The 12,900-nt window shown below is 43.8% G+C and overlaps 1 protein-coding gene across 12 annotated transcripts in view; it reads left to right on the top strand.

The window, feature by feature from the left end:
• Window positions 1–12,900, top strand: part of UBN1 (ubinuclein 1) — a 35,280-nt gene that overhangs the window by 4,929 nt on the left and 17,451 nt on the right. For 11 of the 12 annotated variants that reach the window (XR_013524551.1, XM_035266851.3, XM_078344549.1 and 8 more), the window contains exons 2-7: window positions 1,212–1,499; window positions 6,553–6,639; window positions 7,132–7,227; window positions 7,589–7,723; window positions 8,438–8,541; window positions 9,238–9,676. Coding sequence is in view for 11 of the 12 variants with exons in the window: in XM_035266851.3 (XP_035122742.2) it covers window positions 1,251–1,499; window positions 6,553–6,639; window positions 7,132–7,227; window positions 7,589–7,723; window positions 8,438–8,541; window positions 9,238–9,676 (1,110 nt within the window). In the remaining variant the exon portion in view is untranslated. Of the gene's footprint in view, window positions 1–1,211; window positions 1,500–3,026; window positions 3,120–6,552; window positions 6,640–7,131; window positions 7,228–7,588; window positions 7,724–8,437; window positions 8,542–9,237; window positions 9,677–12,900 lie in introns of all 12 variants that reach the window. The other variant, XM_078344550.1, reaches the window with a different exon arrangement.

Below are 12,900 nucleotides of genomic sequence, written 5' to 3' on the forward strand. Positions count from 1 at the left end.
AGCTGGATTCCCAGTACTTTGGGAGGCCAAGGCCGGAGGATCACCTGAGCCCAGGAGTTCAGATGAGTCAGGGCAACATAGCAAAACAACATTCCTACAAAAAATACAAAAACTAGCTGGGCATGGTGACACAGGCCTGTGGTTCCAACTACTAGGGGTGCTGAGGTGGGAGAAATGCTTTAGCCTGGGAGATTGAGGCTGCAGTGAGCTGAGATTGGGTCACTTCATTCCAGCCTGGGCAACAGAATGAGACCCTGTCTCAAAAACAAAACAAAACAAAACAAAACCCATATACACAAGTTCTTCTGTAAGATCTGGTTGGAGACAGTCTAGGCATTAAAGAAATGGGAGGAGTCCGAAGGAAAAAAGCCTAGTTTTGACTAACATTTCCTTGGGAGGAGGGTCACTTGAAGTTGTGAGTTTAAGACCAGCATGGACAACATAGTGGGTCGGCATCTCTACAAAAAATAGAAAAAATTAGCCAGGTGTGGTGGTATATACCTGTAGTCCCAGCTACTCGAGAGGCTGAAGTAAGAGGTTTGCTTGAGCCTGGGAGGTTGAGGCTGAAGTGGCTGTGGTTGGGCCACTGCTCTCAGCTTGGGTATAACAGCGAGACTCTATCATACCTCACTCTAAGCAACATTAAACCGCAAATTAAAAAACAAAACAAGAAAAAGCACTTAAAAGAGATATGACAGGTGTTATATAATATAATAATTTATGTATAATATCAAGAGCCCTTACAAATCAGTAAGAAAGTCACAATTTATTCAACTATTTCATGATTATCATTTTGGTTGCTTCCATCATTTTTCTTGTATAAACAAGGCTGCAATGAATATCCTTATTTATTGGTATGGTAGAAAGTTCACACTAGAATATAAACTTTGAAAAGCAAGACACAAAATTATGTATGAAGTAATCAGAACATGTGTATAACATGTATTAGTGTATTTATATTCTGTGAACATTTAGAATTCTGGATTCAGAATCTATTTTGATGATTCTAAAGTGATTTTGAAGGTCTTTGACATGTGATAATTTGTTATTTTGCAAAGGTCAGTGTTTGGGTGTGAGAGGCTGGTATGCAGGGCAGGAGTATTTGTTAGGAAGTTTAAGACAAATTTTCTTAAACTTAAATGTGTTTAATTAGACAGGTAAATTATTTTATCATCTTTGTTTGACCTGGCTCTTCTTTTCAATGTTAACAGAAGCCATGCAGTGACACCCGCTAAGGCTTGTTGGTAGCCATGTCGGAGCCCCACAGGGTCCAGTTCACCTCTCTCCCAGGTTCCCTGAATCCTGCATTTTTGAAGAAGTCCCGAAAGGAGGAGGCTGGAGGAGCAGAACAGCATCAGGACTGTGAGCCAGCCGCAGCAGCTGTTCGAATTACACTCACCCTCTTTGAACCAGATCACAAACGCTGCCCAGAGTTCTTCTACCCAGAGCTGGTAAAGAATATCCGAGGGAAGGTGAAAGGCCTTCAGCCTGGAGACAAGGTACACTCCTGGGTTCCCAGAGGCGCTGTGGCTCTAACGAACAGGGTTCATTGTGTGCATGTGGGGCTTCTGGAGTCAGGAGGCAAGACTTACTGAGATTTTGGCTGCCCCAAGATCCTGTCACGCACTCAAGGCAAGCACAAGGTTTGCTGCTCTTACCTCTGTGCACAAAGGGAGAGGCTCATTTAAATTATAGATAATTAATATAAATTTTTATAATGGTAAATTTTTCTGTGCTTAGGTTATAAACATTAGATTTAAACGAAACCAGTCCCTGATAGTTCCAGTGTTAGAACTTCATGCTGGACATTTTCTCCTTCCAAGGGAATCTTGCTGTCTGCCTAGAATAGGGGCAGACAAGAAAACATACAGACTGCTTATCTTGTTGTTTTTGAGACAGAGTCTTGCCCTGTCGCCCAGACTGGAGGGCAATGGTGCGATCTCAGCTAACTGTAACCTCCGCCTCCTGGATTCAAGTGATTCTCATGCCTAGCCTCCTGAGTAGCTAGGATTACAGGCGCACGCCACTATGCACATTTTTTGGGCATCTTTAGTAGAGACAGGGTTTCACCATGTTGGCCAGGCTGGTTTTGAACTCCTAAACTCATTATCTGCCTGCCTCGGCCTTCTAAAGTGCTGGGATTACAGGCATGAACCGCTGCACGTGATTGGTGAAGAGCATTTTTAAGTGCCTCAAATGAACCTCACACCTCAGCCTCCTGAGTAGCTGGGAGTACACTGTACCTGGGAGTACACTGTACCTGACTTATTAGAAACAATATTTTTTTTAAAGATGGGGCCTCACTGTGTTGCCCAGGCTGGTCTGAAACTCTTGGCTTCAAGTGATCCTCATGCCTTCCTTGGACTCCAGAGTGTTGGGATTTGGGAGCCAGTGGCACATGAGCCATTGTACCTGGACCTATAAACTTTTTTTATTAGGTTAAGTACATTACATGTGACAAATGCACAACTTGATGGTTACATATATGTATATGTATATGTGTGTGTGTGTGTATATATATATATATATATATATTTTTTTTTTTTTTTTTTTTTTTTTTGAGACAGTCTCACTCTGTCACCCAGGCTGGAGTGCATTGGCACGATCTCAGCTCACTGTAACCTTTGCTTCCCGGATTCAAGTGATTCTGGTGCCTCAGCCTCCCTGGGATTACAGGTGCATACCACTACATCCAGCTAATTTTTGTATTTTTAATAGAGACCATTTCACTATGTTGGCCAGGCTGGTCTCAAACTCCTGGCCTCAAGTAATCCGTCTTCCTTGACCTCCCAAAGTGCTGGGATTACAGGCATGAGCCTCCTTACCTAGCCACAACTTGATGGATTTTCATGAATGCAGTACATCCATGTAACCTGTACCTGGGTCGTGAAATATATTTATCAGGACCCCAGAAAACCCTCCTTCTGCCCTGTCCGAAGACTACCCCAATATTCATGGGCAACCACTGCTCTGATTTTTAACAACTTGGATCAGCTTAGATTTGTGTGTTTTTGTATTTTATGTAGATGGAATCTTACGGTATTTGAATACCACCTAGGTGAAAAGCATTTTTCAACACTTACTTCTACCTTTGCACTGTGCTAGGCTCTGAGGAAAAGGTAAGTGGGCTCCATAATTGGAGCATTCTGGTCTCTAGAGTGGCTCTTAGTAAAATGGGGATGAGGCTGATAATTGGCTCACAGCCATCTGAGCGTGGAATGAGATCATGTTGTGAAGTTTCTAGCAGTATGCCTCAGTGCCAAGTGCTCAGTTGCTCTTATTCACTGGTGTGCTCTTCGAGGGGTATTTCTGGTTAGAAGGATTAATCTCTTTTTCCTGAGATTAAAAAATGTGTTTTCTTGGCCTGGCATGGTGACTCATACCTGTAATCCTTGCACTTTGGGAGACTGAGACATAAGGATCACTTGACCATGAGAATTCAAGACTAGCCTGGGCAACATAGTGAAACTCCATCTCTGCCAAATAATACAGAAATTAGCTGGGTATGATGGTACATGCCTGAAGTTCTAGCTACTCAGAAAGCTGAGGTGGGAGGATTGCTTGAACCTGGGAGGTCAAGGTTGGAGTGAGCCACTGTCACACCACTGCACGGGGTGAAAGAGCAAGACCCTGTCTCAAAAACAAACTGGGAGGCCGGGTGCAGTGGCTTATGCCTATAATCCCGGCACTTTGGGAGGCCGAAGCGGCCAGATCACTTGAGGTCAGGAGTTCCAGACCAGACTGGCCAACATGGCAAAACCCTGTCTCTACTAAAAATACAGAAATAAGCCAGGCATGGTAGTGCACACATGTAATCTCAGCTATTCGGGAGGCTGAGAGGGAGAATTGCTTGAACCTAGGGGCCGGAGGTTTCAGGGAGCCGAGATCATGCTGCTGCACTCCAGCCTGGGTGACAGAGCGAGACTCCGTCTCAAAATAAAAAATAAAAAAATGAAAATTAGCCAGGTGTGGTGGCACGAGCCTGTAATCCCAGGTGCTCGGGAGGCTGAGGGATGAGAATTGCTTGAACCCATGAGGTGGAGATTACAATGAGCTGAAATCACGCCACTGCCAGCCTGGGTGACATGGAGAATCCATTCCCCATCCCCCAGCCCCGAAGAAAACCAAACAAACAAAAAAAAGTGTTTCTTTGATTGAGATCTGATTGCTTGATTGCCAGAATGGAGGCCAATGAGTCTGTACCAAGGGTCAGCCTGTTGGATGATGGCCAGTGGGCAGGATGAGAAAAAGTAATTTCAAATCCCTTCATAATCCCTTTCCAGTAAAATGGTATCTTTTTCCTTGAGAGGAAGAGACAGTAGCAGGGGTTGGTTAGTGTGTCTGTTCATGGGCTCTAACCAAATCAGTAGCTCAACTGAAGTTAGAACTCCAGTTCTCCAGTTTCACCTTTTTAGAGGCTCCAAATGTCCTTCTCCATTGCAGAAAAATGCATGGAGGATACACAGAGAACTTTGGATCCAATTCAGAGGACTGAGTCATGGACTTCAGGTTCAGAACTCCTAAATTATTACAGGTTTACTCTGCAGTGTTAAAAGTACAATAAAATAGACATATTTTTGCATCAGTTCTTTTAGTGTGTATTTCTTTTTTTTTTTTTGAGACGGAGTCTCGCGCCAGACTGGAGTGCAGTGGCGCGATCTCGACTCACTGCAACCTCTGCCTACCGGGTTCAAGCAATTCTCCTGCCTCAGCCTCCTGAGTAGCTGGAACTACAGGTGCACGCCACCACGCCCAGCTAATTTTTGTGTTTTTAGTAGAGATGGGTTTTACCATGTTGGCCGGAATGGTCTCGATCTCTTGACCTCGTAATCCACCCATCTTGGTCTCCCGAAGTGTTGGGATTACAGGCGTGAGCCACCGTGCCCAGCCTAGTGTGTATTTCTTAACAGTATGAAGGCACTGTGCTAGACTCAGGAATATAGAAAGGTAGAGAAAACACTGTACCAGTCTCAAATACCCTGTAGATGTTTTAGGAGCATGGTACCACCACAGGTAACAGAAGTTACAATATGGTCATTGTTTAAGTCTGGTGCAACACAGGCCCTGGAGGGCTTGGACAGAAGAGAGTTTACATCCTGATTAACGTTTGGACAGAGCTGGACCTTCTGTCATACAGTCAGGAAATAGTAGTTACTGGAAGACTGTTGTTGGCAAGGCATTGAGTAGTATACATAGAATCCAGTGCTGCTCAAGATTGGTGGGATTTCTTCCAGTTACATAACCACTCAAGTTATATGTGATTATTGTAGAAAAAATTAGAAGATCCAGATAAGTGTATTTGAAAGACTCCCTATTTGTGGTATCTTCATTAGATGTATGCTCTGTAATAGACATTCTATGTGTATACCACAGATCATTTAACTGATACTATTTTAGTAGGTGGAGATGGGAAGGTGAGATAAGAAAGTCTGTTTGAAAGAGGCATATAGTCTTGAGTGTTTTTCGTCTGTCTTGAAGTCTTAAGCATATTTGGTATAGGAGTCTTACTAAAATTAAGATTCCTGGCTCCTGGTCTCTTCCACTTATGGTTATGATGAATCTGATTCCTTCATTGATAACTCTGAGGTGGTAAGTAGTTACTGAACATGCCATGTCAGAACCACTGCACTATAGCACCTGGTGTGGTGGCTCTCACCTATAATCCCAGCAGTTTGGGAGGGTGAGATGGACAGAGCCCAGGAGCTTGAGACCAGCCTGGGCAACATGATGAAACCCTATCTATGTAAAAAACTTAAAAAAGTTAGCTGGGCATGGTGTTGGATGCCTGTAGTCCCAGCTACTCAGGAGGCCGAGGCAGGAGGATCACCTGAACCTGGGGAGGTTGAGGCTGCAGTGAGTCATGATTGTGCCCCTGCACTGCAGCCTGGGTGACAGAGTGAGACTCTGATCTAAAAAAAAAAAAAATAAATAAAATAATTTATTTTTTATATTTCTTGCTCAAGAAGCTTAAGACTTTGGAAAATTTGATGAGAAAAGAATAAGCTTATAAAATGGAAATAAGTCTTGGAAGCCTGAGTTTAACTTTGTAGCACTGAGAGAAGTACAGATTCAGACCTTTCTAAACAGTATGGCAGAATGGCTCTCAGGAACTTGCCCTACATTCAGTGGGATTTTAATGTTTTTAAACCATTGGCTATTTTGGAAGTCGGTAAACTCTTTTCTAGAATGTTTTTAAATGTATAAAGTAAATTTTAGAGTTAATAAGGAAGTCCGCTTTATTAAACATGGTTGTCTAGTGGTTGGGCATCTCTTTCTAAAGGCCCTTTGCTGTGTTGGAGCCCTGCAGCCCCTCATGCTGTGGTGGGCAATTTTAAGCGTTCAGTCAAGTTTTACTAAACTACATGAATGAAAATTTTTCTTAATTAAGATAAACACTGATGAGATGGTAGCATGTTTTCTTTCTTGTCCTTTTCCATAAAAACATTGTTTTTATTATGTAGTTTACAGGTGTTGAGTAGTCAGTGAAGTTTCTATGAATAAGAACATGGGAATATTTTGTGACTTATTTTTTGTGGAATGATCTGTTTACAGAAGAAAGATCTGTCGGATCCTTTCAATGATGAAGAAAAGGAAAGGCATAAAGTGGAGGCCATTGCTCGGAAATTCGAAGAAAAATATGTAAGATTTCTCTCATGAGCAACAAAACAGCCTCGTTGGGTCAGGGAGGTTTCTGCATATTTCTATATGCCTTTAGTGGATTGTCATGTAAACAACACTGCTCCGGAAGTAAGCATTAAGCTTGGAGAGAACAGAAGCGGTTATTAAATCTAATGCGTAAGGTACAGAAAAGGTGCATGGCAGAGCTGGGGTGAGGAGCTAATTAGACAAATAACCGAGAAGGGCCTGTGACCACCTTAGAAGAAATGTTTTGGTACAAAGCATAAGAAGCCATTTAGTACCTTTTTTTGTCCTAGGACATTTTATACAGATAGAAATCTGTCCTACGTTAAAAGGTACTCAGGAAAGGTTTTGGGGTTTGTGTGTATGTGAGAGAGTGACCGTTCCAGTTAGTGCGTTACCTCTTTGAATCATAGCTGATGAGGTTCAAGGCAATAGTTAATTATGTATATTTATCAAAAAGTGTGTGAACTATTGCTTTTACATTTTTAGGGTGGAAAGAAACGTAGAAAAGACCGAATACAGGACTTGATTGATATGGGGTATGGTTATGATGAATCCGATTCCTTCATCGATAACTCTGAGGCGGTAAGTAGTTACTGAAAATGCCATGTCAGAACCACTGCACTGTAGCTCCTCCTGATACTGGCCAGGAAGCTGGGGGTGGGATCAGAGTGAATGTGCCCTCTTCCCAGCATGAGGCAGTAGCAGCACTGATCAGAGATGAAATGATGTTCTTGATCTGGGCATTAGTTCCCTCTTCTGAAAATGATGACCAGATCTGTCCAAAACACTTTGTAGCTCAGACATTCATGATTGACCAGAAGGATGTTTTAGCATACTCTTGGAAGTGGCAGAAGAACATAGTCACCTCTCTCTTGAGACCTACTTTTCACCTTAGGACTACAGAACCAAAACTTGAAGCTGACCATTTGTTTCCCCCCTTCAGTATGATGAGCTTGTTCCTGCTTCTTTGACTACAAAGTATGGAGGATTTTACATTAACTCGGGAACCCTGCAGTTTAGACAAGCATCAGAGTCTGAGGATGACTTCATTAAAGAAAAGAAGAAAAAATCTCCAAAGGTTAGAATGTGCTTGCTTTTGGATTTCAGAACGCTTTTTGACGTGACCCTATCAGATCAGTAGGTGACTCGCCAGAATATACGGCTGTTTAGCCTGGCTCAGGAGGCTGGTGGAAAGGCAGAGCCATGCCAGGTTGATAGCTCACCTCTCACACGTGTGCCCTGACAAGGACACGTGCCTGTAGGGGCTCTGTTCAGCTCTTGGTCATCGTGTCCACGTCACATGACATCCCAGCAGGCTCAGCAGGGGTCATTTCTGGAAGTGGCCTCAGGGTGGGAAGGATGTGGAGTGAGGGAGTGTGCACCACCCTTGCTGACCGTCTTCTGTGGATGTGTACAGGACTTCAGTTCCCAGGGCTGTCTGTCATCCCACTGAAAACCAGTCAGCCTTAGGATCAGTGTGTTTAAAAACCTGTCTGCCACTCTTGATGTGTTTAAAACAAGAGGTAGGGCTCACTTGTAACTGTTTCAAACTAGAAAGGTTTCAGGCTCCAGAATGGTCACCGCTGTCTAAGCCCCAGGTGTTTCCAGGAGACACCGTTGGTGGGAATGCTGTGGGTTTGTGGTCCAGGGACTGATCTGAGAGCTTTTTGTTCATGAAGAAAATGAGACAGGTCTCGGGATGTGCCCCGGGCGGAGCAAGGCCAGTGCCATGTAGTGCACTTGCTCCCTGAGTTAGGGAGCCGTGTAACTGTGCCTTGTCTTTAATTCTCAGAAGCGGAAATTGAAGGAAGGTGGTGAGAAGATAAAGAAGAAGAAAAAAGATGACACTTATGACAAGGAGAAGAAATCGAAAAAGTCCAAGTTTTCCAAAGCCGGGTGAGAGGCAGCAGCTTCTTTGCTAGGATAAGCCTGAACTGTTAGGGCAGGACGACTGGGAGCTGACTCACCTCCTCCCCACAGCTTCGGAAGAGGCAGCAGGGCCTGGCCTTCCTGTCCTCCCGCACGCCTCCCGCAGTGCCATTCTGGGCATAGACGCGCACCTCTCTGTGTGTCAGATAGTTCCACTGTCAGTGTTGGCAGCTATTCCTGTCACTGTGTGACTGCTGATGTTTCTCGTTCTCCGGGGTGCTCCTTTCCGCCCCAGTTCTCCTCCTGTCTCTGCTGTTTTCCCTTGTCGTCTGTGGTCATGCTTCCTTCTCCTCACTTGGTCTCACCCCAGCTGCTCCTCAAGTTGGCTGCTGTTCTCTGCTGCTCCTGCTTTCTCCCTCTAAATACTTTTCTTGCCCTCCCTGCCCCTTTTTGCAACCTTTTATTTCAGCCTGGCAGTGATTTCTAAAAACCCATCGGAAATTTAGCATTATGTGACACTGTGTTGCTAACCTGTATTAACTCTCAAGCTTTGGTCTCAGCAAGAAGGAGCTCCATATGCCAAGAGGAGGGAGGAGGAATAACAGGGTGGACTGTGACAGGTTCTCCTGGAGACCATGGCCCTGGGAGCAGGGGTGAAGGCCTCTTGAGTTCCCTTTGGAGGTGTCCTGTAGTCTCAGTGACCAGTTTCCCTCTTGTTTGCAGCTTCACAGCCCTCAATGCCAGTAAGGAGAAGAAGAAGAAGAAATACTCTGGGGCTTTAAGCGTTAAAGAGATGCTAAAGAAATTTCAGAAGGAGAAAGAGGCTCAGAAAAAAAGGGAGGAGGAGCATAAGCCTGTTGTACTCTCATCGGCGGAAGCTCAGGGCCTGCGGGAACTGGAGGGTGCCTCTGACCCCTTGCTTTCACTCTTCGGCTCCACTTCTGACAACGACTTGCTCCAGGCGGCCACTGCCATGGACTCGCTGACGGATTTGGACTTGGAGCATCTGCTCAGTGAGTCTCCAGAAGGAAGCCCCTTCCGTGATATGGATGATGGAAGCGATTCCCTTGGGGTGGGATTGGACCAGGAATTCAGGCAGCCCTCTTCTCTCCCCGAAGGCCTGCCAGCACCCCTGGAGAAGCGCGTTAAGGAGCTGGCTCAGGTATGGTGACACAGTGTGGCTGGGCTTTCCTGGAAGCAGTTTGGGCAGATTGCCGTTGGTTCTGCACTGTGTGAAGCTTGATGCCCAGAGAAACCCTTAGTGAGTTGGCAGTTAAGGTGTCAGCGTTTTCCAAACTCTCTTCTCATCCTGAGTGAGAAAACACTGTAAGCCTTGCCTGTCAGGCTTCATTTTAGGCCTTTCTTGATTTTGTTTCTGGAAAATTTGCTTTCTTCTGGCAAGATTGTTCTTTCTGTGTTCTATCAGTTTGTTTTCCACACGGTATCTTTCTTTTATGTGATAGATGGATGATGTTGGCAGCAGGCAGCTGAGAGAGATTCATCTTCGTATTCTTTTGTGGGTTTTGCAAATTGACAAAAGTTTGCAAACATATAAGTTGCACATAACTCTATGTATATGCTTCGTTGCCACTAGGTTTCAGTTGCTCCCTTGTGTTGTGTATCCAGTGTTAGGAAGCGATTACAAAAATGCCTCAAATGTGATGAAAGAAAAGGAGCTTAATTTTAAATGCTGTCCGTGTCCCATTAAAACCCACCATCACCACCTTTAGGATATAGCAGCTGTTGCTGCTGTTTTCCTCCAGTGATTGGGATTTGTTCCGTAAGCACTGAGAATTGTCTGTTCAGTAACACATTTCTAACTGTAAACCAGGCATGGATCATTGGTTGTAATGTCATTTACCTTTAAGTTAAAATAACATTTTACCTTGAGCATCAGGACTCGTAGCTCCAGTGGTACTCATAATCTGCAGCTGTAGGTTTTACACCAGTGATTCTTACAGGATGTCAGAAGCATTGTTCCGTATGACAGCCCTTGTGTTTTAGGGCAGGATAAATTGTCAGCCACTGCTAAAATGATTTTCTCACTTGAAAAAATATTTGAACACCATATACAAAGCAAATAAAGTATCCTATTCAAATTTCTAGCTCACCTTTGTCAGCTTGTGTGCAGCGATGGAAATTGAAGTATTGTATTTGAATGTAATGATTTAAATGAATTATGCCATGTTGGGGTTTGGAATATCTCTTAGTATGACATTGAAGAAGGTGGAAGTAGCTGAATCTGAACTTTGAGCCTACTGTCCTATATTTGCTCTCAGAATTCATGTTAAACAAACATTACTCCTTGTTCTTTTTAATCCTCCAGTTTGTAATCAAATTGTTTCATAGCTTCTGAAAGTCTCATTAAATCATTTAAGTAAGGTCTGCGTGACAAGAGCTGGTCGTTAGAGAAAAGTCAAAAAACGGAATTCTTGTCCGTATCCTTACTCCTGCCATTGGTTCTAGTGTGAAAACTTAATGTTTCACTTTCTTGGCAAAGATGAAAATTAACTTAGTGGCAACAAAATGACATAACTGGAAACAGCATTGGGCTGTGGTACAAGAAAGTGGCTGAGTAAAAACCTTATTAGGCAGACTGTCCCTCCTCAGTGATTGCCAAGTGTCGGTTAGCTCTTGGGCATAACAAACACAGGGTTCAGGATCCCATAAACCAGGTGGACCTGGGTCCCAGTGGAGAGGTGGTGACCAGGAGAGGCTGATGTTCTGGTTTGAAAATGCAGGATTCAAGTGTGAGGTTGATATTCAAATCTTCACATTGCCCTTTTCCTATATCAGCATTAAGAAACTTTGGAAAAACGGGGTGGAAAGTGTATGGAAATTATCCATCATCCTGCCAATATAAAAACAATTTCTATTTGCATATTCTTTCCTAGCCTCTGTGTATACGTTTTTATGCAGCTGTAATTATAGTTGTGAATAACTGTTTTCCTGCCTTTTTACCTAATAAATAGTATTATAAAGCCTTCATCACTTTTCATGGTTGCATTAAAAAGGTGGCTTGTTTTAGAAAGTTGCTTAATGCTACTCCACAGGGTCCTCAGGTGCTCTGTTGTGGCAGGACCCTGCACTTGGGGTACTTGGAGTCCCTGCATGTGTGTGCAAGTGCTCTGGACCCCTGACCCCACTGAGAATCTGCTGCGAAAGACAGGCTTCCCAGGGAAAGAATGCACGGGTACACATAAATTGCATATGATTCCAACAGCCACATGTGGATATTTGGGTCCTTAATAAGGAGTCCATCCTAGATCTTGAAATGGACATCACATTTTTAAAGTTTAAATTAAACGTGGTGTATATAACTGAAACATTAGCTGTGTTATGTTTTTCTCACTTTATTTTTTATACCCCTAATTTTTCCCCACCTTTTCCTTTATTTTTATTATAAGATTAGTTGCACTTTACATCTTGGTCCTAGATGACCCATGAATCAGTTTCTGTCACTGGCTACAAAACTGCCCCCAAAATTTGCCTTATCACAGCAGTTTGTTTCTCCTAACTCTGGACCCATGCTGGCGGCTGCATTCAGCTGGCACGTTGGCCAGGTGCTGGCAGGGCTTTTCTTTCCTGGTCTTTCATCCTGGCCTTCTTCAGGGCATGGTGGTCTCAGGGCAGCATTTCAAGAGTACAGAGGTAGAAGCCGCAGGTCCCTTGAGATCTAGCCTTAGAGGCTGTATCACATGACTTCCACCACACTTTTGGTCAGAATGAATCACAAGAGCCATGCAGATCCAAGGATTAGGGAGCTAGGGTGCACCTCTTGGGGAGTAGGATTTCTTTGTGGGAAGAATCTGTTTTTTTTTTTTTTTTTGAGACAGTCTCACTCCGTCATTCAGGCTTGAGTAGTGCAGTGTGTGATCTCAGCTCACTGCAGCCTCCACGCCTGCCTTCCGGGTTCCAGTGATTCTCGTGCCTCAGCCTCCTGAGTAACGGATTGTAGCTATGAGCCACTGCGCCTCGCCTGTGATCCTATTTTGCATTCTACTGCAGTGCATAGCAGATTCTCATCCCATGTGTGTTGATCCCTTAGGGGAAAAACACTTTCTTTGTGGGAAGCAAAGTTAGATATATCTTCTAACTAAATATGGTGCTTAAAACTTTAAGAAATACCTTTGAAAACTTGTGTATGTTAAAGAGGTCCTCTGAGAGGGAACCTTGGGGATGCCTCTGCCAACATTCACTATGTTCTCAGATTAGCTTGTTTTTTGTTTCTTACTGATTTGTATTATACATTTGTATAGGCTCCCATGAATCCAGTGATTTGATGGCCTTATCCTGTCCTCTCAGTATGCATTGATGGTGTCTTCTATCTTGGTCGTTGGCAGGTACAGGTGCTGAGAAAGCTCAGGTTTGATGTCCCTTTGGGTT

This window comes from Callithrix jacchus, chromosome 12 (genome assembly GCF_049354715.1).
Source record: "Callithrix jacchus isolate 240 chromosome 12, calJac240_pri, whole genome shotgun sequence".
In the NCBI taxonomy this organism is placed as follows: Eukaryota; Metazoa; Chordata; class Mammalia; order Primates; family Cebidae; genus Callithrix; species Callithrix jacchus.